This window comes from Notothenia rossii (genome assembly GCF_949606895.1).
Source record: "Notothenia rossii genome assembly, chromosome: 7".
NCBI lineage: Eukaryota > Metazoa > Chordata > Actinopteri > Perciformes > Nototheniidae > Notothenia > Notothenia rossii.
This window is the reverse complement of record NC_136905.1, coordinates 35,751,484-35,777,308: the sequence shown is the minus strand read 5'-3', so window position 1 is coordinate 35,777,308 and position 25,825 is coordinate 35,751,484. Positions and strand designations below refer to the sequence as shown.

The following is a 25,825-nucleotide window of genomic DNA, read 5'->3' as shown; positions in this document are numbered from 1 at the left end:
ATGTGCTGTATGGGTTGATTGTGCGTTGATCTGTTGGTAATGCCTCGGGGTTCCGGTGGGCATGTAAACAAATGCATAATGCTGCGCTATACTTTGTGGCCTCACCCGGTTGCATAGCGACACTTATTGTTTAGGTGTCTTTTAATAAGCAGGTAGTCCTATCATTAGCTAGAACTAGCTGGATCTGATCGATATGGACATAAACGCGAGTGAAGTCTAATCTGACGGGAGAGAGATATCAGCTGGTGCTGACGAGTCGACACGCAGCTCTGCATGATCACATGCAGCGGTGAGCGGACAAAACACACACTTCAGGTTAGAATATCACTCGTAGCTATTTTAATTACTTCTCAAACTACCTAAACTAGTTATAGATATGTTTAGTTTTACTGTCGGGTCACTCATTACTGGATCCGCGAGCTGCATGATACTAGCATAATAGATTGCCCGATCGGGCAACCAGCAGGTGAGGCTTCATTGCCCGAGCTAAATACTAGATGGCCCCGGGCCATCGGGCAGTCCTTAATGTCGAGCCCTGGTTGGAATGTACATTTCCCAGCTTTGGGACTAATAAGAGGATTTCTAATTTTAGATCATGGAATGTGTAAATACGGTTGCGCTTTGATTCATGTGCACCATGATGAACAGAACAAACCACATTTTAAATAACATGCAAACTGCAAAGCTTCATGTAGTGTGTGTGATGTCAGACAGAAGAAGAAAGCCCACCTTGATGACCGGCTCCTGAGGGTCGTAGCCACTGGTGTACTCTGTGTTCCTGTACCAGTCCTCCACATCCACCTCTGGCATCCCTGACAACAGGAGCTCCTGCACACACACACACACACACACACACACACACACACACACACACACACACACACACACACACACACACACACACACACACACACACACACACACACACACACACACACACACACACACACACACACACACACACACACACACACACACACACACACACACACACACACACACACACACACACACACACACACACACACACACACACTGAATAAATGTTCAGATATCAATTCCAATAGCTCAACAAAGTGTACTTATATTTATTAATAATGCTTGTTTTTATTCGTATTTAAAATATTTAGACCTCAATGTGTAGAAATAATTGTATCTTTATGTAAGGTAATCTACGGCTGTGGAAACTGAGTTGGCTGTCTGCTGGGATTGAACTGTAAGCAGAAACACTACAGTTATATATTTTTGTAATAAGAAACAGTATTTTATGTGCATCCGTCCGCTTTTGTAATGTTATTATTTTATAAATCTTTGATTGAATTGTTCCTCTTTCAACAAAAATGTAGGTATATTTTAGACAATTTTATTGAGGGACAATTCTTCTACTACTGCTTGTGATAGACATGTATGACTTTCAGCAGCAGAACAACACATTTGGTTTTCCAGTGAGGCTGAAGGATATTGTGTGAATCTGAGTTCATATAAACTACAGTTAATAAAAGGTACAGGGCTGCAGTTGGTTTGTTTTAAACAATCTTTGGACAACAATAAAGCTCTATACTGCACAGAGGAAGAAGATATTTCAGGCTTTGGAAACTCACACATTAGTAAACACTTTCATTGTTGGTTTGACTCTGTAAGGGAATTATTTTATTCGATAAGAAGAATCTATTTATATTTCCCCATGCTTTAAACTTGTACACTGATCAGAGTGACAGTGATGAGCTGTTCAGATGTCCTGCGATGACAGCGAGTCCGAGGCATGTCCGACAAATGCACGCTGGGATAATCATCATGCTACAATATTGATCCTCGCACAAGTGAGGACATTAAATCTGCCGACACACACATAAAAAACCCTCTAATGGAGTTGGAAGGAAGGACGGGCTTCAAGGTGACCCTAGCACCCTGCCCCATCCAGACATGGCTAATCAATCCCTGCATCAGAGCCGAACGGGCAGGCAGAGAAACAAGGAGAATGCCAACAGTGAGAGAGGTCGGATGAGAGAAGTAGAAAGAGACGGGAGGAGGATGACTAACCAATTCGTATTCATCGAAAAGTTGAATGAGCGAGGGGAGGATGAACGTGTGGAATCCTTGCAGGAAGGCGTTTATCTGAGGCTGGATGGCCCGCGTCATCCTCAGCTCCGTCACCAGCTGCACGTACTCGGCCTGAGAGAGGACAGACAAACAACCGCGGATCAGAGTCCCCACGTACTCACACTGATAGATAAGAGTCAGAACTCATACACAGTTATTCTCTTGCCTCCTGCTTCTCTTGCTTGAAGACAGTGCCCTCTGCAGGAGCACTGCAGCACTGCACCCTGTAATTGGGACTCTTCGTGGCAATTAGCTGGAGCAGAGATCAATCGCTCATAAGAGACCAACTTCAGATGAATATACTAGAGGGGAACTTAAATTGCTCATTAATTATGCATACTTTACTCTGTCATAAACAACATAAACGTGAGACACCAGTCAAAACTTTAAAACCAAAGAGAAAGAGCCAGTCTAAAATATGCAGATTATCTCAGATACATTTGTAAGATGTTTTAATTGTGGACGCCACATATTTAAATCAATCCAATCTATGAAAATGACCTGACTTTTGGCAAAGCTTAGTATTCAAAGTAAGCTGCTTTCAAACACCATATGTTTGGGTACCTAAATTCTTTAGGCACACAACCTGCTGCTAAATATACATAACCTTACAGGAACTTCATTTAAAAAAAAGGGGTAGTTTGAAATGTACTTCCTTCTTGCTGAAAGTTAGAGAAGATTGATACCACTCTGATTCAGATAAATGCTAGTCAGCGTAGCTTAAAAAAAGATTGAAACAGGGGAAAACAGCTACCTTAGGTCTGTTTAATGGGATTTATTAAATCTGTCAATTACTAATAATGCTAACGAATTCATATGTAAGATGTAATTTGGTACAATGTACAAAAATATCAAATAACCTTCTATAAAAATACATTTTTACTAAAAAATGTATGCATAGTTAATTCTTTCAATTATCCCGGCCATATTTAACATTTACTCGCAACTAACACTATCAAACCTGTTTTTCTAAAGAAGGAAAGAAAAGAAAACATTCAGTCCTGTTTTTTAAATTGAAGTTAAGTCAAGTTGACATCAAGTTTCCATGACAACAAGAAACCAGGTTACTCGAGAAATAGGAGTATGTAGAAAATTGGACAACAGGTTTACATACATTTTAGTGACCCCCCTCTCCTTGAGTAGTGATATAGAGCTCCTGCGGTCACGTGACTTTTGGTTATCAGCCACCATTTTGGCAGTAAACATGACGACCGGCGCCAGCGTTTTCCTACCGTGCGAGTATACATCTCATTTTAATTCAAGTGAAATTCGGCTTTATAGTACAAAATTAGAAAGATTAAATATAAGCGACCCATATAATGCACCCGGTGTGCTTTTCAAGAGCATAACCTCCTGCTCTGAAGACGATGTACCCGACTTGCGCTACGCGGACATCCACAGCTATCTTGTAAGCTTTCCATCAGTGTACTCAGGAGACTCCCTCAGAGCTTACAAAAGCTTGGAGGCTTACAAATGGTGTCAGTCCGGCTTCGTAAACAACATTCAACTGTGGAGTCTTACATCCAAAAACTTCGGCATCATCACTGCAAGGGTAAGTATTAAATTATTCCAGTTTGATAGGCAGTGTCACGTTAGCATTGTTTGTTTATTAGCTTGTCTAGCTACGGCAGTGTCACGTTAGCATGTTTGTTTATTAGCTTGGATAGCTACTGCAGTGCGTCTGAAACTAGTTTGTATTTTTGCTTTTTGAAAACTTTTTGTAGCATTGTACTGTATTCCTTCACCCACCTGATATGAAGTGATCACTGCATAAGCGAAAGCAAACGGCCGGGGGGTCCCATCTTTCAGTCTTGTTCAGACGGCTCCTGGCTCTTTTAATCGCTGCGATCCACTTTTCCCTCCTCTCCGCGTCTTTTGGAATGCGATAATAAGATACACCTTTCTTCTTCCCACGCCTATTTGTGCAACCTGGTGCACAGCAGTTATCCACCATCCTCGACAGTCTGCCAGTGCCTGCCAATGAATTTACTGACGCGATTACTGCCAAAATGGCTGCCCCCTTCGTTTCTCGTCACGTGACCAGCATATGTGACATCATCCGCAGGAGCTCTATACAGTATGTGGATGCATTTAACTTCCTCAAAGGACAGGCTGTGTAGTGAGAGCACATTGCTTTTCTTACGACCACAAAGTGTCAACATAATAGACTTTTTAGCGTGTTTCCAACAGGTTTTATTATTTTTATATTTTTTTCTTCTTCGGACCCTTCTGGGGTAACCTAATCCCAAGTGGAAGAACCTCATCTCTATTTTACCTATAATTAATATAATATGAACGTAAAATAAACCACTGAACGTTACCCTGCCTCTGGGTGTATTTGTGTCTGACCTTGTTTTCCTGGGTGACGAGAATGCTGGTCCCTCCCAGTTTAAGCGGCATTTCCTCCATGGCCCCGAACACATCCGTTTCTACCGAGAAGGTGAGCTCCAGACCCAGATCACTGATGTCGTTGTCCAGAATCCACTGCAGGTTCTTGGCGTACTCTGGATCGATTGACGACACGTCCTGGTAGTTCACTGGGATGCCTGCAGAACAGATGCACAACAGCATGAAGTATCAGCCATCAGGAGGCCGTTGCAGAAATGTTGTTGTGAGGATAACCCAAAGGTCATCAGAACACAGGTTGTTGCTCAACACTGGGTCCTCACAAGTACACCAAAACAAACATTCAAAGACACACACACATCTGCTATATACGATAAGTGTGGGATTTATTTATTTTGAAAATGTGTGTTTTAACAAAACATTTTCATCTTTGATATTCACTAGGGTTCAACATCTACACAATCCAATCCTGTATTTTTTTAAACAAATTAACTAACTTTAGAATAATAATCAAGGAATAAATGACATGTAATAATACGGATCCTGCTATACCTATAAACCTTAAAAATGATCAAAACATCACTACAGTTATGTGAAAATTACAGAGTCGAACAGTGATATATTGTTTTGGGTGATGTAACCTGGAAATATTATTTAAAGGTGACATGTCATGCTTTTCCGGTTATTACCCGTCCCCTTGTGTATTATGAAGGTTTTTCTGCATGTAAACGGTGTGCAGAGTCAAAACCCTCAAAGTACACCCTGTAGCGAGTAAAACTCTAAAACAGAAAATACCTCCCCAAAACGCCTCGTTGGTGAAACGTCATCATGACGTCATCATCCATTTGATTCTTCCGGGTACGTGCTTACCCGGAACTAAATGGGCCAATCCGTGGAGCCGTTACGCTAATGGCTATGACACCTCTCCTTTAAAATAGCCTCTAGCTGTTCCTGTGTACTGTTCTCATGTATCGATAGCAACCAGCGACATTGTTGTTGTTGTTACAGCTCTTGGATCTGAAGTTATAAGCCGTGCCTTTCTTATATATTTTCTACTCTGATTCAACAGTCACATGGCAGAGGAAGTCAGGCTGATTCCAGCCGTGTGGTGTGTGTATGAAATGTTATGCTAGTCAAAACACTTTAAAAGGTTAAACGCAAATGGCCCAATCATTTTATACTATCAACCAAGACACTATTGTGACTCTTTTCCACAGACATGAGAATGTTCTTTACCCAGAATGTGTTTGTAGAAGGAGCGGGTGAAATAGATGTTGACCAACTGCCGGTGGTAAAGAGCCAGACCAAGGATCTGACCCGCAAACTGAAAGTAGTTTAGGTGGTCCGGGTTCACCGACGAGTTACTGTTGGGCTGAAAAGTGGTGCCTGTGAATCACACACACACACACACACACACACACACACACACACACACACACACACACACACACACACACACACACACACACACACACACACACACACACACACACACACACACACACACACACACACACACACACACACACACACACACACACACACACACACACACACACACACACACACACACACACACACACACACACACACACACACACACACACACACACACACACACAGGATTAGGTTCGACATAGTCACACTGAATGTTGTCAGAGTAAAGGAAAACACCATGTACCATCAGCTGACTGTGTGAACAGACCGTAGTCTGGGTTGATGATCTCATTGGACAGGACGTCAAACCACTCCCGGACCACCCCCTGACCCTGGGACAAAGAAACACACAGGAAGAGAGATCAGACATGGGACTGGAGCTCTTTTATTCATCAGCTGACTGCTGGAACAGAAAAGGATTCATGCAGTGTGATATGAATTGAGAAACCCACCATCCCCTCCTCGCCATGGAAACGAACAGCGATGCCCTGTTTGAGTTTCTCATTGGTGGACTTAGAAACCATTTCACAGCTACTCCTGAATATAGAATCTGTTGGCGAGGGCAAAAAAAACAAGAATTAGTCTACTGTAGAGTAAAACATGTAGGTGAAAAATATGTCGAGAAGAGATGGAGAATACGGTCGTCCGGAGATGTTTTTAGACCATAGGCGTTCTTTTTGGATTGTGATCTGAATGATTAAAATATCTTTAGCATCGATAAGAACGACATGAGGCGTGCAAAAAAATGTAAACAAATGTGGTGGTATAGCGGAAGTGCCAACAGTGAACTGTTGTTAGCCAACATGCAAGTTTGTGTTTCTGCTAAATTACTCGACAAAAATATGTGACAATGTAACATGCGATGTCTCATGGTAATAAAAAGTCATGGCTTTATAACTCAAGCTGGCCTATCTTCATCTCACATGCATGTATCTGCAAAAACACTCAGACACTAAAGCAGCATCAAAATGCCTCAGCCTGCATGTTCCAAATCCAGTTAATAACACTTCTTCCAGGGAGGTAATGGTAGGTCTGTTTTGGGCTTATTGTAGTCACTCAGTGGCGAGCCGTGACTTTTATACCGAGGCCCTCTGACTCCCCCTTCCCTCGAAAAAAAAAAAGTTATTACGTCACAGCGTATATTTCAGCGGAATGTCAAAACAACGGTCCAGGGTGCAAAACGCATCAATGACAGCGACCCTCTACCACACAGAACAACACCTTTGAATAATCCAATTCGTGTTCTTTGAAATTGAAAAGGATATTGCATCGTGTTTGTTACTTTCGTTGCAGTTGTATATATGTCTTAAGTGTAATTTGGCTTGGCTTCCTATTTTTTATGGAAATGCTTTTATTTTGAAGGCAAGTTTACGCTGTTTTGAAGTTGTGCCATGGAAATCTTGACCCGTTGTCATAACATATGCATAAACTTCCCAGCGGATAATAAAGCCCACCCATTTAGAGAGAAGATATGATTGGTCAATTTGACTGTCAGTTGATATTACTCTCTCGTTGAGTAAGTAACCCTAGCAGGACCACCAATCAGCTCCTATCTTCACCTCACAGAGACGAGCTTCTTTCATTTAACCCTTCACATTCCAAGAGAAACTGAATAGGCAGATTCAAAGGATTTATTTCTTTGGAAATGTTATTTTAAATACAATTAAATCAAGTTATTTTGGTAAAACTAATGAAAAATATAACTAAAACAATATTTAAAAAAAATATATGTTTTATAATGTTTTAAAATATTATTTTGTAGAATATCTTAGGCCCTCAGAGAGGGCCTAGAGAGCCCTGACGGCTCTCCACTGTAGTCACTGAATGTCCACACTGTGCAACAAGTGGCACATTTCCACCAGTGTTGTAGTCAAGTCACCAATTCATGAGTCCAAGTCACTCTCGAGTCACCACTCTTCGAGTCCGGGTCCAAGTCCGAGTCACCAAGGGAGAGTCGTAGTTGAGTCCGAGTCCAAGTCCGAGTCACCCAAGGAGAGTCTGAGTCGAGTCCGAGTCATCATTACTTGTGTTCGAGTCCGAGTCCGAGTCACCTAAGAAGAGTCCAAGTCAAGTCCGAGTCATCATTACCTATGTTCGAGTCCGACTCCGAGTCCAAGTCCGAGTCACCTAAGAAGAGTCCAAGTCAAGTCCGAGTCACAAGTCTTCATGTGTTAACCTTCGTGGATATATGTGTTGAAATGTAGCTGCTCCTCTACATTGCTTTTATCCTGTCATGTTATACTAATCTGTCTATTGAACTGCATTGAAGCGAGTTTGGCTACAATTCTTGTAATAGGTGCTATACATATATAAAGCTGATTACTAATATTAATATTATTATTATTATTGTAAATGACCTTTAATGTGTCTAACTATATTTAAAATGAGTTACCTTTTAGAGAAGTGATTATATTTATATGCCAATATTTTTCCTATGGTAAAGTTTTCGTTTTTCACTTTTATTTTGATAGTAATAAGATCGGGACTCTTATTTTGAAGGAACTTTTACCGGTTAAATCGGTTTACCATAAAGATTGAGCCACAGAAAGCACATGGCTACTTAGCATGCAAAATGACGTCATTCTGCATGTTAAGTAGCCATGTGCTTTCCTGTTATCGGCTGAATCTTTATGTATTGATTAGATCACATTACTCTGATGATAGTGTTCAAGACAGCCTATATGTCTGAACTTGATCCTTAGAGTAATGTGTTACGGAGCCTTCTCTTCAATATTGTTTCCACATAATGAGCATTTTGCGCTGCTCTTTTCCAATGTGGAAGCAGAATGTGTGAAAGCATACAGCACGATGCGGGGTGTGTCTCTAGACATCTCTAGACTGGAATAGCGGGGCCCACTACGTGAACTCGCCTCACAGGTGCCCATGCCAGGGTAGAGGACATCAGACTCCAGAGAAAACTTGCTCGAGTCCGAGTCCAAGTCAGAGCGTCAATGTACAAGTCGAGTCCGAGTCATCGTGGGGGGAAAAATTCACGAGTCCAAGTCCGAGTCCAAGTCAGAGCGTCAATGTACAAGTCGAGTCCGACTCATCGTGGGGGGAAAAATTCACGGGTCCGAGTCCAAGTCAGCGTACGCGAGAATTCACGAGTCCAAGTCCGAGTCGCGTCAATCAGTGCGCGAGTCCAGGACTCGAGTACTAAATCTCTGATTTCCACTCACTAATTCTATGTGCATGTGCCAATAGAGCGGTGCAGTAATGAGTCCAGGGACTCCAAAACCCGGAAAATACTTTCAGTTCCTGTTTGCAGTGTTAATTCACAGCTATGCAACCATTAAGTAGTTTGTTTTTAACCTTATGTTAGCTTTTCATTTCTACCGATTGCATTCATGCTACAATATCTCAAAGTGATGTTAATATGTGGAGATTATCCTGCTGAGCGAAACGTAAAATAATTGTAAGCGTGTGTTTGCCACATATCTAAATCCACAAGGGAAATCCCATTTTTTTTGTTGAGGGAGCCATTGCTATGCTTACTTCCTGGTGAGCCATTCAAAAATATGTCATCACTGCACCACTCAATAAGAAAGGCTTAATAACATTAGTTTGTAAATATAATCTGTGAATGGAGTTCCTCTGATCACCATGCACTTCCTGTGTTCATGAGTGAAGAGGCTGTGTACCTCTGTGGATCAGCAGGATGTCGTTCTCGTTGACCGGGCGATGAACCATGTCTGAGTCTGGCTGGCCGGCATGCAGATGCTCGTAGAACCACTCACAGCGATCCTTGAAGGGCTGAGGAGAGAAAATAAGACTTCATCCCACGCTGCACAGCACTTTCCTAAACTAATTACCACTTCGCTGCGCTTTCAACTCTCAGACTGAGGGTTTTTCAGTCTCTACCGATGGCTGGGAAAGCCTTCAGAGCTGAAACACTCATCTGTAATACAGAGATGAGGCTAGGGTTATTTGCATAATGTATGCCTTTGTTCTCTGAGCAGTGGAGGAAGAGTGAAGGATGAGCGTGGTAGAGTGAGAACGGCTTTTCCTCCTGGGGCTGCGGGGCGTACTGAGAGGAATCAGGAGATGAAATCAAATTCACCAGGTTAAAGTCTGTAATTAAAACAAGGGCCTACTCCCAGGCGAGACATAATCCATGGGTAACGAGGCTGGAGCGCTGCAGCTCAAATATGAATTCTAAAGAGTGAGAACGGCGGCAGCACTTAAAATGTATGAAGCCATATCAAACGGGACTTTAGACAAGTGTTATCGCCGTGTTGTAACACCGGTAAATGATCCTGAAGTGAAGACAGGACACTTTCAAAGTCACTCTACAAAAAGTCCCTGAAGACACAAACATGCACACACAGAGGAGTTACAAATAAAGGACAAAGAATAAGGTGAATACTTTTGGAGCCTCAGTGCAGTTTGCATAAAACGCAAATTAAACAGTGTAGGTTGAGAGGAGACATTTGACTATCTGTCTTTGGGAGATGATAAATGGTGGCCCATTTCAAAAAGTCCTGACAGGAAACATCTATGTGAGGAGAAGTTATACTAGGCATGTCAGCCTATGAATGATATTACTTCATCATATATACATCAGTATCAGCATACACCGATAATAAATTGCAGCAAATGTCAGACATGTTTGAGGTCATGTTGGCACTGGACTCTAAAGGCTAAAACAGGTTCATAGTTCTATAAATGATATATGAAGTTGTATTTATTTATAAGAACTGTGACCATATATATAACGGGACATTGACAGTTAAAAGTCATTGTTGTTTGTCTATAACATTTCAACCAAAAACTAAATTTACTCAGCTTAACATTTTTTAAAAAGTAGCTGGAAAAAAACCTGCTTTATCAATTAATTCAATCACGAATTGATCATCAAAAGAGTTGAATAGTGAAATGACTAATCGATTAATCTACCAGTCACTTTGGAGGAGCGCATACTGGGTCATAGTGGCTGTCTATGAATATTTTAAATTCAAATATATATTCGATTTGTAAAGAAACTCACATTTGAAAATAAAAATGAATATTGTATTGTGAAAAAAGTAGAACTACAGCTGCTATCTATATTCTTTAATAAATACAGGGCAAATGTGCTTCCATAAATCCCTCAACACATTTAATGAAATATTCTGCCCCGTCTTACCTGGCCCTTTATGATATGCATGAAGCGTGACATCAACTCTGGACACTCCAGGAGGAAATGGAAGTGGTTAAAGATGATCTTTGGATTCCTGATGGAGAGGAGACAGAAGGAGCAACAGGGGGAGGAGGAGGACATGGGAAGTGATACAAGTGGCCTCAAGGTAAAAGGAAAGAGGTTTCTGGATCAAGTCTGTAGGTGCTGCTGAGAGGGAGGCTGAAGTGTGGCACTCACCTGGTTACAAAACACTTGAGCACCTCGCCATGTTTGCAAACAAACTCTATGAAGCGAGGGGACGTCATTCTGCATGAGGAGAGAGAGGGAGGAGGAGAGTGAGGGAGAGGAAGTGAGAATGGAAGTGAGTCAGACAGCACAATCTCAACCACAGAATCTGTTTAGGCATTTACAAATACATATATTTTATAACTGAGTAATGGTGTCTGTCGACCGTATTCTAATTTTAAAAGATTGCAGTAGAATATCTGATTTGTACGTCGTTAAGTCCAGGGTCAATATTTCTGACTTGTATAGGTCATAGTTGTGAGTTATAGCTAGGGCTGCAAAATAATCTAAATGGTATGTATATCTCAATAAGGACTACTGACATATTCAAATCAAAGGAAGCACGATGTTAAATGCTACAGATGTATTGAAATACACTTCTGAAAGTATTGTGGCCAAAATATCTAACCGAATTTGTTTGGTACAGCAACATTTTTTATTTTAAATCACACCTGATATTTTTCAACGATATTGATAACGCAAATATGATCAATCCCTCTAATATCAGGGATCATATCGCAATTGCAATATCAGTGAAATATATAAATATAGTAGTTATAGGCCTTTTAATGATAATTCCTTTCATTTGGATAAATATAATTGTTGTTATTGACTGGCCTCTGGCCTCATTGCACAAGTACACTTGACCTATGGATAAGCAGCAAGTATCCTTCATTTGAATAGTAATAGAGGAATGTGAGAGCAGTATGAAGTAATGTAGCATTAGCACTGGTGAGTATGTTTGTAGCAGGCGCAGCAGTGGAAGAAGTACTCCAATTTATTACTTGAATAAAAGTAGCACTACTCAATAAAGCATTTCAAAATACTCTGTTGCAAGTAAAAGTCCTGCATTCAACAGTGTTGGCATCAAAATATACTTACAGTACTAAGAGTAAAAGTACTCCGTTTCAGAAACATATATATTTAATTACTGCATTAAAAGGTGAAGCTTATTATAATTACTTGATAAATACTGCTCCTGGATATTATGTTTATTTATCAGTAGACTTGTATTTTGTTCTAGCTAATCATCTTAATCTGAAAAGTTACTATTAATGAAAGCTGTCAGATAAATGTAGTGGAGTACAATACTTGAGTACACTAATGAGCAGGTGAGCCCCAAAAAGATAAGGATGATTTCACATGGAGAGGGTTAGTATCAGCTGTGATCTAGACGCAGCTTCAGAACTCCTACAGACACGCAGTACCAACATGTCATTTTCCTCCGTATATTGATAAGATATGAGGGCTGACAGGTGGAGGCTGACCCTTGTGGCATCTGACAGGAGCAGCACATGTAGAATGCCTGGATCACGGCGCTGAGGCGGCTGGCTGTCATGGAGATAACGTCCTCCCCGTCCGCGTACACCTCCGTCTCCATCCCCGTCTGAGGGTCGAGCAGCGAGGGCAGCGAGGGCAGCGAGGGCAGCGAGGGCAGCAAGGGCGTGGAGCCTGAGTGCTCCGCCTCCCGCTGTTTGAGGAGTAGAGAGGCTATCTCGCTGCTGGAGGAGGAAGAAGACGGGTTCTTCCTGTTCCTGTCCAGCTCTGTGGAGATAAGCACCAGCCACTCGTCCAGGGAGTGCCACAGCAGCTCCATCGGCTGTGGAGAGACACACGAGGTAAGAGATCCCTGAAGACACTTACAAGAGGTTTTACATTCAGAGATTTTCAAGCTGTTGGGACTCATTTTAAAGAAGAAAAAGCTCCAGAGAAAGTTCTGACTAAAGCAGCATAGAAGTTGGTTTTATTAGTATGGTTTATAAAAATTACAAAAAAAAATTCCTTACTTACCTCTTTGGACAACATACATTTTATTCAGGATATGAGATACTTGTCTCCATATCAGCATAATGAACAGATGTTTTGTTTGTTTGCAACGCCCTTAAACTGACAATTAAAAACAAGAAAATCTTGTTTCCGAATAGGTTTTTTCCCCTTTGCATAGTCCATATTCTATGGTATTTAGTTCTTTGGAACTATCTTCTATCGAAGAAATAGTCCCTATGAAAACTTGCCATCTTCACTGTATTTGTTCGAGGCCGGTATCTAACGGACAGGAGGTTTTATGTGGTCTCAAAACCACCCCTATCTGAATGGCTGGATGTTCTGTTGTTACTTGGGTGAACAAACCCTTTAAAAACCTGCATGATAAGGAGGGTTTTTAGGTACCGGCAGAATCTCTTAGAAAGTGTATTTATAGCATCATCCACATCAGCAGTAAAAAACAAATGTATTCATTGTATTATAGTCCTCTTTTTTTTCAATAAAATATGTTTTTTATGAGAACTGGCAGTTAGCAAATGGATGTGGAACCACGTGCTGTAGAGGAAAGTCATACATTTCTTAGCATATAATTCCTTTTCACGTGGGATATTTCTGTTGTGTCAGGTCAGTGTAGGCAGTGTGGGAAATCTTTGAGCAGAACTAGATTACATTCACAGGATTGGAAAGACCTTAATAGATGTATGTTCTGATGTAAACATATTTAGTTATAGTGAACAAAATCATGTGTGCCAATCATGCAATATACTGTTGTATACTGTAATGCAACAGAATATTTGAACCATATTGCCCCACCTTAAGTGTTCAAACCCACCAACATGCAACAGTGCCAATCATCTTCAAACAGGTTATTATACATCAGAGTAAATCATCCGTCAGATGTTCATTCAGGGACAGATGGAAGGCAAACCCAGCTAACTGACCATAGTGAGTAGGATTAAGGGAATACAGGGTTCCAGAGATCATACTTCCCAAATGTCAACATGTCAATGTTATTGACATGCAGAGGTTTGTGATTAATTGCAAAAGATGAAAATATCCATGGCTCACATCAAAGAAAGCAGAACCTGTCCAGGGACATTCATCTTTTTGTACGGTCTCCACCTCCATCTGCCTCGTAATCATCTGCAACCAACGGAGTCAATTCATGGTGCTGCTTCAGTTCAGAGGATACAGTCAGGTCAGTACGATTATTTGCCATTGATTGTGATACTGCCACCAGGACTTGCCAAAGCAAAACATGTTCAAACCCCACTCATTTATGCTTTGAAGCTGCTGTTACAAATGCTTTTATATCAGCATAGGCAAATGACTTCCAGCACATGTAGAAACAAAGCCACAATGCATTGTCAGGAATGTTTGGAGTCTTCTAGCTCGTTTCTTGGCTACTCTCACAGTATCGTTTGTTTCACTTTAATTTCAAAAGCCGGAAAATAGGCTGGCAGATACTAAATACTCATATTTGGGTAAAAGAAAATGTAAATAAACATTTTGATAATGGTTACGTTTCATAAAGATACATGACTAACACAGGGCGTTACATTCCATTGTGCAAAAAGGATAAGATCAATACGAAATTGTTGTTGCCTCCAATGTTTATCTGTAAAAATATTGTTAGTGTTATTTTGTATCAAAAGTTAACAGGAACTGCAAAAAAAAATATATATTGTTTTGAATGCATGGTGCCAATTCGGCCTGCTGAAGCCAGCATTAGTCTAGAATATATATATTCTGATTCTGATATATAGTGGGAACAAAAAAAAGTACAATTATATTTTTACGATGCGTTTTATAATTAAATATCCAAGAGTAAATCATTAAGAAAATCATAATTATAAAAGTATTATTTAAAAATATTAGTTTTGATGCAATTAAATGATTATTTTGTTGTTGTTGGAGTTTTATCCTCAAACTTTTGCAAGAACACAGAGCATAATATTACCTCCATCTCAGCTCCTGCATAGTGCTCTCACAGCCCATCCAGATCAGTAGCATTTGCATACAGCTCGACTCACCTTAAACACCTGGCTGCGAGGGGTCTTGTTGCCGTTGTAGCCCATATCATTGCCATTGTTTGGTGATGAAGGCCCCAGGAGGAACACATGGCAGAAAATACGAACGATTCTCAGCAGACTCTTCATCTGAGCCTCATAACTGCTGGAAAGGCTGAGGGTGGAGAGAGTGAAGAGGAGCTCCATCTTAGCCACAATCCATGTTTAATGCAGATACATGAAACCAAGCACACTGACACAGAGTACAATGCAGGGAGGCATGATTATATGTTGGTCATACAGTATGTAATTGTCTCATGTGCCTGCAGTGAGTGATGAAGAGGAGTATATTTTACTCTAATTCAACTGGATAAAAGGGAGAGCACGTATTTGTGAGAAGATCTTTAAACATCTTTGTTCCTCTATTACAAACTAAAGCAATAAGACATCAGTTGGAACCAACAGAGACAATACAGAAAACTGTTCAATAATCTAATATCTGCAGTTGGTTAAATCTGTATTTACATCACAAGCATTATGGAATAAGTTGATGGGAACCACAGATTGTTGTTTTTATATATTTCTGTTTATGTATGGGTTTAAGAAATTAGAAATTAAGTTAACTGAGAACAATACAAATGCAACCCAAAAAAAAGAAACAAAAACAAATAAGTGAATCCAATATGTACAATTATACCTGAGAAGCTTATGTCCATTGGTGGTAGCCACTTCAGCAAGACTGGTCAGAATCGTCTGGTAATGACTGTCACTCTGCTGAGAGACATACTCCAGAACCTGCCGGAGCTACACACCCATACGCACCATTTTTTTTTTTACATTTTATTTAGCTGACACGTTTATCCAAAGCAACATTCACATCACACCAATTTCCATAATTACAATTTTTATGAAGACTTTGGCTGAAAATGAAACCTTAAGCAACATTATTTTGTATTGACAACCCAAGATGTCCTCACAAAACAGGTTGTTCCTCAACACTTGGTCCTCACAAGTAAAAACTTACACACACACACACACACACACACACACACACACACACACACACACACACACACACACACACACACACACACACACACACACACACACACACACACACACACACACACACACACACACACACACACACACACACACACACACACACACACACACACACACACACACACACACACACACACACACACACACACACACACACACACACACACACACACACACACACCAATGCGTGTAGAGGGGCTTATCATTGAATGGATAGTAAAAGCGTGTCTTACCATGCTCTCTTTCATTTCCTCATTTTGTGTCATCTGTATGAGGGTCTGGAAGAGTCTGCTGTGGTGCTGGATGAGGATCTCACAGGTCTCCCCATATCCACCCTGAACACACACGAGGGGGGACAGTAAGTGCATGACTGGAACAACACGACACTAACAGGGAAGAGTGTAAAATGCATGAGGCGGTGCCCTCACCTGCACACAGAGATCCATAGGGGTAACTCCATTCTTGTCAGCGAGGTATTTGGCTCCACGAGAGAGCAGGATCTGCGCCGTGTCTCTCTGGCCATGGCTAAAGGAAAACACAGTAATGGATAAGTAAACTAGTAAAAAATCAATTTAAGGTATTTAAGAATATCATTGGACAGGTCACAATACAATCATTGTTTCTGTCATCCGGTAAATTGGCAATTTTTTACTGGAAAACATGCTGAAGTCCGACTTATTTAAAACTCTGCGTTGGCTACATTCAAGAAGTGGCACATATGCAGAGTGGATGTTAGTGTATCTTTTTAGAGGCCTACTTTTTTCTTACATAGCTATAGGGAAACTGTTACTGTTGCTTTGCAACTGCCAGTACCAAAACGAATGCAGACAGAAACGTATAACTGTCAAACTACCTAACTGCCACTGTGCCCATTGTCAGTCATATCCTATAAATTGGTTCAACTCAAAAAATATATAGACACTGTATGATGCATTTCTATGAAAAAGTTCCTGCACCCCTAGTGTGAAAAATCTAAAAGAAGACTGATTGTACAGTGGATCAGAGTGGTGCACTCACAAGGCACTTTTACATACATTCATTAAGTATAGTGGAAGGGTGGTGTTGCAGCAACCAACAGAACATATTAGAAATCTACCATGCATGGAAAATGTTGGACTGGCAACCATTTCTGAGTATATAATAGTCTGACATGTGATTTAAATCCAGTGAAAGCCAAGCCTCTCTCTAAAAGTGTTGGAAGTCTTCATGCTTCAGTGCATATCTGCTAGTGAACAGTGAAGATAAGGTGGAGTAAGACAAGTGGGTGGGACCGCACCATGAGTTAGGGTTATTTCAAATCTTAGTTGAATACTTGATTGTGATTTGCCAATTTGGATGTGCTGCTATTTGTCTATGCTAAGAACAGTAGGATCATAGGAACATATCCAGACATATCAATCTGCAGAAAGAAGTCCGGTAGAATTAACAGTGGCCCAAAACACATTACTGGCAGTGTTTAAAGACAGGTTCATGGAAAATAAACTTTGATCAGTGTTGCTGTCATTTTAAATTACGTTGGCACAGTTCCATCTATTGCTACTGGAACAGACTACTTTTTCTTAGTGGAAGCAATTCAATCAATAATAGTGTTGCAGGATAATATGTAGCAAGGTCTAAAAATGACATGGCGGATGACATCACCTGCAGGCGAAGTAAAGAGGCGTGGCTCCGGAGACGTTGGGCCGGTTGATGTCGGCTCCACTGTCCAGAAGACACAACACCGTCTACCAGACACAACACACACTCATCATACTGGAAGCGTACTGGATAATTAGATAACACAAACGGAGTTGAAAAACACTCAACGAAAATGTCTTTGATAATAATTTTGAAGATTTTACAGAAACTATCTTGAGTTTCTGTAAACCCAACATGTAATGGATAAATGATAAAAGGGTTACAAGGTTATCAGGAAATCTGGTATATTTTAATATTTCTGGACAGCAGATCTGTCCAAATAATGTGTATTGTGCTTTCTGTTTCAAGTATCCACAACATAGCTTTTGAAATACAGAGTTAATATTCTGTATATCTGCATTATAATCCTTACTAAAAACACAACGTTTTAGATATCTTGAAAAACAACCTCTACTTGCAGAAATCTTTAATTTGCACTCTGACTGAGAACATCATTTTGATGAGCTCCTAAACCACAGTAAGGCATCACTATTCTTGATTTCAGTGGGTCCGAAGAAATATGGATCAAACAGTGAAGCAACACAAAGGCGGAAAATTAATGTATTTCCTACCGTGACCTTACAGGGGCCGAGTAGCAATACCACTACTTGTTAAACACATCCCGTAATGCCCTTACAGCACAGACCCTAAAGGCCTAGGAGCCTAACAAGCAACCACACTGAGGTAAAGTGAATGGTGGCGACACTGGTATTTCATAATTAAGATGTTTTCTAATTGGCTCACAGTTTTGTGTCCGTTCTGACAGGCCACGTGTAGAGCTGTCTGCCCCATGGCGTCCTCCACGTCCACGTTGGTGACGTGCTGCACCAGATCATGGAGCAGCTCCGTCCTCCCGTTGACCGCCAGCCAATGGATCTGCAGCACAGCGTCACACGGACAGTCATTATGACTGCAGGTAACACTACAACCATTCGATTAGCAAGGATTACAATGATATTCAATACAATATGAGCAGCCAGGGGACACTTACAGCGGTTAGTCCCTCATTGTTGCAGATGTTGACATCAGCATTAAATTCCAGAAGTTTGCCCATACACTTCTTCTGGCTGAGGAAAGAGTGGAGGGAAGTGTTAGTTTAAAAGAGTCCCTTAAAAAAACAAACGTATTTGTTCCTAAGGCCATAAAATCCCACCTTCACAAAAACTGCTATAAAAATATGATATATTCATATTTATTTCCACTTTCAAAGAGTCAGTCTTTTAAAACTACTCCAGCCTGACATCCACGTTTGAAATATTAATTATATTTGGGGGATTTTAACCCTTTAAATGCCAGTTTGTTGAAAAAACTCCACAGTTTTTTTAGTGAAAAAAACAAAAAACTAGAATAATTTTCAAAAAATATATTTCAAGGAATATTTGATTATTGTTATTTTTAGGTCCCTAGATTGGTCAATGATAGGCAGCAAAATTAATTTGAATGCATTGTTATTTTTTTTGCACTTAGGTTTAAACAAAAACTCACACTCGTGTTCCTAAGGCCAAAATTGCCACCTTCACAAAAACTGCTATAAAAATATGATATATTCATATTTTTTCCCACTTTCAAAGAGTCAGTCTTTTAAAACTACTCCAGCCTGACATACACATATGAAATATGAATTATATTTTGGGGATTTCAACCCTTTAAATGCCAGTTTGTTGAAAAAACTCCACCGTTTTTTTATTGAAAAGAACAAAAAACTAGAATAATTTTCCAAAAATATATTTCATGGAATATTTGATTATTGTTATTATTAGGTCACTAGGTTGGTAGCAAAATCAATTTGAATGCATTGTTATTTTTTTTGCAGTGTCAGATTTAAACAAAAACTCACACTCGTGTTCCCAAAGCCAGAAAATGCCACCCTCACAAAAACTGCCATAAAATTATGATATATTCATATTTTCTCCCATTTTCAAAGAGTCTGTCTTTTAAAACTACTCCAGCCTGACGAAAAATGAATAATACAAGATCATTTTGAACCAGAAAAAGATTTATTTTACAAAGATGAACATTGAATGAACACTGTGTGTCTGGCTGTGAGAGTCCAGCTCAGGTCAAGCAGGGGCTGCAAATTGACAAACTGTGGTCCTTGCATATGGCAACAACCTAACAAAAACATAAAACAAGACAATTTGAATCCAAGCATTTTCTCTCATGATGCAAATATTAATTATTTTATAGGAAAATGCTCATTTGAAAAAAACCTACATATATTTCAGACAAGAATATAAGAGTAAGAATACATGTGTGCGTAACTGATGCCTAATGGCAACTACCTTATCAAGGTTGTCGACACCTCCTTTGCATCGGTTGTAGTCTTTGATTATGACTGGCTTTCTCTTCATTTCGTCGCTTACGTCTGGACTGGGGTGTTTCGTGCTTAGAAGCAGCACATTCCCGCCCCGTCGAGGGATGTAAGAGACCAGTGTGTGGGTCTTCGTAAAGGCAAAGATGGAGGAGAGGATCGCTCTCGCTCTTGCCTGGAGAAAAATATCGGGAAGCTCAGGCTTGTTTCGGCGAATTGTGCCAACCAGGGCCAGTTTTCTCCTGAGCAGCTCCTCAGCCAGAGCGAAGGACGTGAACAAATGGTCACAGCTAATGATGTGTCCCTGGAGCCCCTCTGTCATCTCCAGGACCACCCTCATCCCCTGGCCGACTTCAGGACGACTGCCAGCTGCTTTGCCTGTATGTCACCTGCAGTCTCCAGGCGTAGGATGATTTTACATCACAGTTTGCCCAAATGTTTATACTGTATTTGGCCGGCTTTTTTGGCATGTACTGCTTGAAGCTGCACCTGCCTCTGAAGGGGACGAGCTGTTCATCCACGCAGACGTCGCTGAATGGGCTGAACAGCATCGGCAGGCGGTGCGTCCACATATCCCAGACTTTGCGGAAGGCAGCCAGCTTGTCATCACGGCCCCGCGGTCGGGATAGCTTTTCGTCAAACCGCAGTGTTTGGCTGATTTAGTGAAACCTCTTGTGGGAAATCGTGGCTCGGAAAATGCGCTGTCCCGATTTCTCACTCCAGAGGCTGAGGGTCGATTCATTTTTTGACCTGTAAACACCGGCCAAAATGAGCAGCCCCACGTAAGCCTGCAGTTCCTCTGTGTCCATATCTCGCCACTCTGCAATTGACCGTCTCCCATGCAGGTTTGTCATGGACACAATATGCTGCAGGATGTCATCTGTCAGCAGCAGTGCAAAGCTGGATGCCGGGTCACTGATTCGGGCGACAGCATAGTGTGTTGGTCCTGGGATCAAACTTCTGGCTGCTGGGACGTAGCGGAGCGTCTCAGTGTTTGTGGGAGACTAAAACACTTTTCCATTTTTTGAAGTCCATCCTGCAGCTGCTTCCTCCAATTCCCCTCCGCTCTCAGTTTCAGATGAGTCTGAGTTGGACTCTAGCTGGTCTGTTCCCACCTCTGAGGCGTCCTCCGTGGACTCTGAGGCCTCTTCTGTGTCAGCCTCAGAGTCCACGGAGGAGGATGAGGAGCCATCCTCGCAATCAGAGTGCATGTTGATGTCCAGAGCATCCTGTGTGCTGTATTGCCTTGCCATCTCCAAAAAGACTACTCCTGCACTGATAGTAATACTTATAACCATGGCTGCAGTGCACCTGTATAAACAACCTGAGCGAGAACCAAAACTCATTGTTTTTATTATTGAATTAGATTATTACGCAGTGTGGCCCTCTAAGAGAAAAGTCTTTTGAAGTTGGACACACACACACACACACACACACACACACACACACACACACACACACACACACACACACACACACACACACACACACACACACACACACACACACACACACACACACACACACACACACACACACACACACACACACACACCCCCCCCCCCCCCCCCCCCATTATCCAACATCAAAAGTGACACACTATATCATTTCAGTAGCAAGCAGAAAACAGTAAAAAGTGTGACATTTTGCTGCAGGCTTCAAAGGGTTAAAATTATCGCCATCTTGTAGACAAATGTAAAAATTGAAAATTGAAAGCTTGAAGCTCAAAATGAAATCTTAACATAAAGGAAATCAAGAGTTTATGATAAGATAAATGTGGGGTCAAAAAAAGCATTTTCAATGGTTTTCAATGGGGCATTTTTTGCCGCTAGGAACTAATGTGTCGGTTTTTGTGTAGCTTAGCCATTTTAGGCTAATTTAAAAAACTGAGACGACAATTCAATATACAACTAAAAAAGAATATCCTCTGGCAAGTTTGAGCAATATTCATTCAACACAGCCAAAATGGCATGAACATGAAAACCCGAATGGCTGAAAAATGGCCCCGGGGACTCTTAAGGGTTAATAACCTAAAGTCACTCTGTTTCAGTGGTGAAATGTAATGAAGTACATTAAAACTGAACACAGCACAAACATTTAAACAGGTTCAATGTATGTTGATTTTCTTACCCGTTCCTAGCAGCGAGGTGCAGGGGGGTACAGCCGGAGATGTCCTGGTAGTTTGGGTTGGCCCCTCTCTTCAGCAGCAGAACCAGACACTCCACTGAGCCACAGCTGAGAGAGAGAGCGTCAGAGCAGCTGAAAACACTTCTGTCCTGAATGCACAAAAATCCCCCCTCTCAATATCTGACACATCAATGTGTTCATTATTTTATTTTTTTACTCAACCAAATTATAATATATACCCTGAACCAAAAAATTAAATGTGGATTTGAATGATTCCAAAAGTATATTTGAGCAGCAGTAGCAGTAAATAAGGCAATAGCCCAGCCTTATATAAATATATAAACCTATGATAGATAATAATTCTGACCACAGAAAAAAGAAACGTACGTTTTCATTCAGTGATGAGGGCTTAATGTGCATTGGTATTTTTGTCAACACGCATATTTTTGCGTGTTGCCATTTTATTTGGTGTGTATTGTTTATCTTATTAATTTATATAAATATAAATTATTTTTTTATTTTTTTAAATGATCAAATCAAATCAAGTTTTATTTATATATCACATTTTCAAACGATTTTTGGTCGAGGCAAAGTGCTGTACATATAATAAAAATAGCCTACAGTAGAGACACTTTACAGCAAATACAACAGCACAGTTTGTTCAGAATATCAGTATGAGAAAACAACACCCTCTGTCCTTAGACCCTCACATCGTACAAGGAAAAACTTCCGGAGAAAACCCACAGTTTAAAGGGGAACATGGGAGAAACCTCAGGGAGAGCAACAGAGGAGGGATCCCTCTCCCAGGACGGACAGACGTGCAATAGATGCCGTGTGTAAATCAAAGAGATAATGCATTTTACAGCGTTGGTAAAATGATCATTTGTCCTGCTGTTTTTTCCACTGAAAGGCGGACTGCTTCGTCTGTGCGCTCTGACTTTTTTCTTTTATATTTCAAAGGCTCATTATTACAGTGTTAAATTACATTCAATTTGTAGCACAACAAATTGTGATGTTGCTTATACAATCTTTCTCAGCCCTTGAACTAAAAACATTTTGTGAAAAATTATAAATAAATATTATTAATATTCATAATACTTCATAAACGAATTGACGACTACTGTTCGACTTGAAAAATACTAAGTCGAGGGCAACCCTAGGTGCTATACTATTAATGTTCAGTTATAACCAATCCACTTTTCGTTAGTCATCCATGGTAAAAACCTAATGATGCACCAACCACACACAAAACACTGAGTGGGACATTTTCAAGTTTGAATGTCAACTGCAAAAAGTCTCTCAAAGACAACTTATCCAAGGCAGACCCTAGTTTCAACATCAGCTCAGTCGATGTGCAAACCCATACCCACATATCTGCAGTAGGCTAATATTGGCTGGTCTACCTCTCATTGGGACTTCTGTGTTTTCATATACTACTTTGGCACGAGGCTGCACCACACACATCTTCTTGCAATTTTTGTTTATCTGCTGGACAGGAAGGAGGGTACTGGCAGACTTCAAGGGTGTACTTCCTATTAAATAAGACCAGAGTGAGTATATCTTACTTGGCAGCGATGTGTAGCAGACTCCTCTTCACTCGACCAAAGGCATAGTTCACATCAAACTTGGAGTTGAGCAGCAACTCTGACACTGACCTTTAGGAGAGAGGAAGGAACAAGTTAATGACTTCCTAATGAAACAACAATATGAAACAGAACAAGCAGCGAAGCCAGCCTCGATACATGTTTTCTTCCTCTAGCTCTGAGATCAGTGTGTGTTTATGCTAAAACCTACTTGTTATCTTCTTTAACTGTGTTTGTGTATGCACCATGTACACTGAGGCAAATTCCTCGTATCTTTAAACCTACTTAGCAATAAATCTGATTCTGTCTTACCTGTACTGGTCAGCCATGACCATCGGCATGAGTGTGTACACGGCAGTCTCATTGTCTGTGGGGGGAGGAACAGAGGATGAATAACACTATTAGACTTGAACATAAGAAGAAGAAACCAAACCCCCAACCATTCGTTATTTTTATTTTAATAACAGAGTAAAAAATGAATTTCCCTAGGAGTTTAATAAAGTATGCCTTGGTCATACATTCCAGAATACTGTTACATTAAGTGTATACTATATAATGTATTGGTAAACACCTTAGAGATAATGTGCGAGTTTGCTTTGTGCTTTTTTAACAGCACAGATAAGAACATTCCAGTAACTTTTGTTGTAGTAGTACACTTTTGTAAAGTGTACTTTATATTCATCACCATTACTTGGTGCTGTCAAACATAACACTGACCCTTGAGGCTGCTCCTGTATGCTAGGCTGCCAAAGCCAAAAGTCATACACTGCATACAGACCTTTTTATATACAGTCTATGACACAGACATGTCAGTTATGTCCCCTACTTGCTGTGTAATGAACTCAGTGACAGACAGAGGCAGGGTGCTGTCACCTCTCACTCTCTCTGTTTACACTGTCAGCTCCTCTGTGCTAGCTAAAGCCGTTAGCATCCTGTACCTTCCGGGAGTTCCACCGTCCTGGCCCGGCGGAGGGAGCGGGTCAGCCGGCTAAGCTGTACGTTGAGCTGCTCCATCGCCCGTTCCATTATATGTTAACCGTCCAGCTAGAGGAACCGGGGGAACAAAGCCTTGCCCGTCGAATGTATGTCGTCCTAGTGGGGGGGGTGTTGTTCCTGGGCGTCGTCCATGGGCGCCATGGGCAGAAGGGAACCGTTCCCTCACCAACCTTTGATTTACAACTCTTCTTTGCTCCTACCACACTGCTCTGCTGCTCCACAACCCTACTGCCCAGACTTCCTGTTGTGATGACGTTTACACGCTATGCGGTGTGGGTGATGTAGCCTAGTTTCCATGGCTTAAAGTGAGCATTTTTGCAGATTATTGGCAAAATCTAAATTGTATATGTAATCAACATCTTTTTATTATTATGTTTTAAATGATGGTCAAACGTCAGGGGGCAGGTGAAAGATCAAGATGATATGCCGTAATGCCAACTATTCAAGGGCCAGGCTTTGTTTTTCATCATTCACTCCCTTTCATGTAGTAGGCTATATTTTATTAATCAGGACCCTTAATCTGTAATTGAAGAAAACTCCCCACTATCCCACTGGGATTCTTGGAGCCATCCTACGTGTAAATCCATGTATTTTTAAAGCTAGCATGGTTAATGTATTTTATATATTTTTAGTTATATTGTATATAATGTACATTTTGCACAAAAAAGTGATTATTGCACTATGCTGAGTGAAGCAGCAGAACAAAAGTAGAATGCAAGAGTGTATCTTGCACAAGATTGTAATAGTCTATAGTGTGCCGTGGTGGTTATATAGTCTGCAGGAAGGAAGGAGCTGTGGTATCTCTGCGCGAGACACCATGGGTGCTAAGCAAGGCCGGCCCTAGACTTTTGGGGGCCCTAAGCGAGCTTTGGCTTGGGGGCCCCCCCTCACTCTAGCGCGTTCTCACTACACAAAACACGGAACCAACTTTTGTCTTATGATGTTAGCATAAGCACACATATTGTATAAATAAGCATGTAAACACCGTGGACCAAACCTCCTCTAG

The 25,825-nt window shown here is 40.9% G+C and overlaps 1 protein-coding gene across 2 annotated transcripts in view; it reads right to left on the bottom strand.

Moving 5' to 3' along the window:
- The window catches only part of hace1 (HECT domain and ankyrin repeat containing E3 ubiquitin protein ligase 1), a 31,915-nt gene extending 6,829 nt beyond the window's left edge, over positions 1-25,086 (bottom strand). The window contains exons 1-22 of one of the 2 annotated variants that reach the window (XM_079641102.1): positions 24,762-25,086; positions 24,136-24,190; positions 23,806-23,895; positions 22,244-22,348; positions 18,794-18,869; positions 18,547-18,678; positions 17,767-17,849; positions 16,554-16,650; positions 16,359-16,460; positions 15,758-15,864; positions 15,085-15,235; positions 14,120-14,194; positions 12,556-12,887; positions 11,240-11,308; positions 11,009-11,096; positions 9,525-9,636; positions 6,336-6,433; positions 6,128-6,215; positions 5,683-5,832; positions 4,450-4,646; positions 2,041-2,172; positions 730-828 (exon numbers count right to left, since the gene is read on the bottom strand). In XM_079641102.1, coding sequence (XP_079497228.1) covers positions 730-828; positions 2,041-2,172; positions 4,450-4,646; positions 5,683-5,832; positions 6,128-6,215; positions 6,336-6,433; positions 9,525-9,636; positions 11,009-11,096; positions 11,240-11,308; positions 12,556-12,887; positions 14,120-14,194; positions 15,085-15,235; positions 15,758-15,864; positions 16,359-16,460; positions 16,554-16,650; positions 17,767-17,849; positions 18,547-18,678; positions 18,794-18,869; positions 22,244-22,348; positions 23,806-23,895; positions 24,136-24,190; positions 24,762-24,849 — 2,526 coding nt within the window. In that variant the 5' untranslated portion in view covers positions 24,850-25,086. The remainder of the gene's footprint in view (positions 1-729; positions 829-2,040; positions 2,173-4,449; positions 4,647-5,682; positions 5,833-6,127; positions 6,216-6,335; positions 6,434-9,524; positions 9,637-11,008; positions 11,097-11,239; positions 11,309-12,555; positions 12,888-14,119; positions 14,195-15,084; positions 15,236-15,757; positions 15,865-16,358; positions 16,461-16,553; positions 16,651-17,766; positions 17,850-18,546; positions 18,679-18,793; positions 18,870-22,243; positions 22,349-23,805; positions 23,896-24,135; positions 24,191-24,761) is intronic. The other variant, XM_079641103.1, reaches the window with a different exon arrangement.
- Positions 25,087-25,825: the final 739 nt, after the last annotated feature.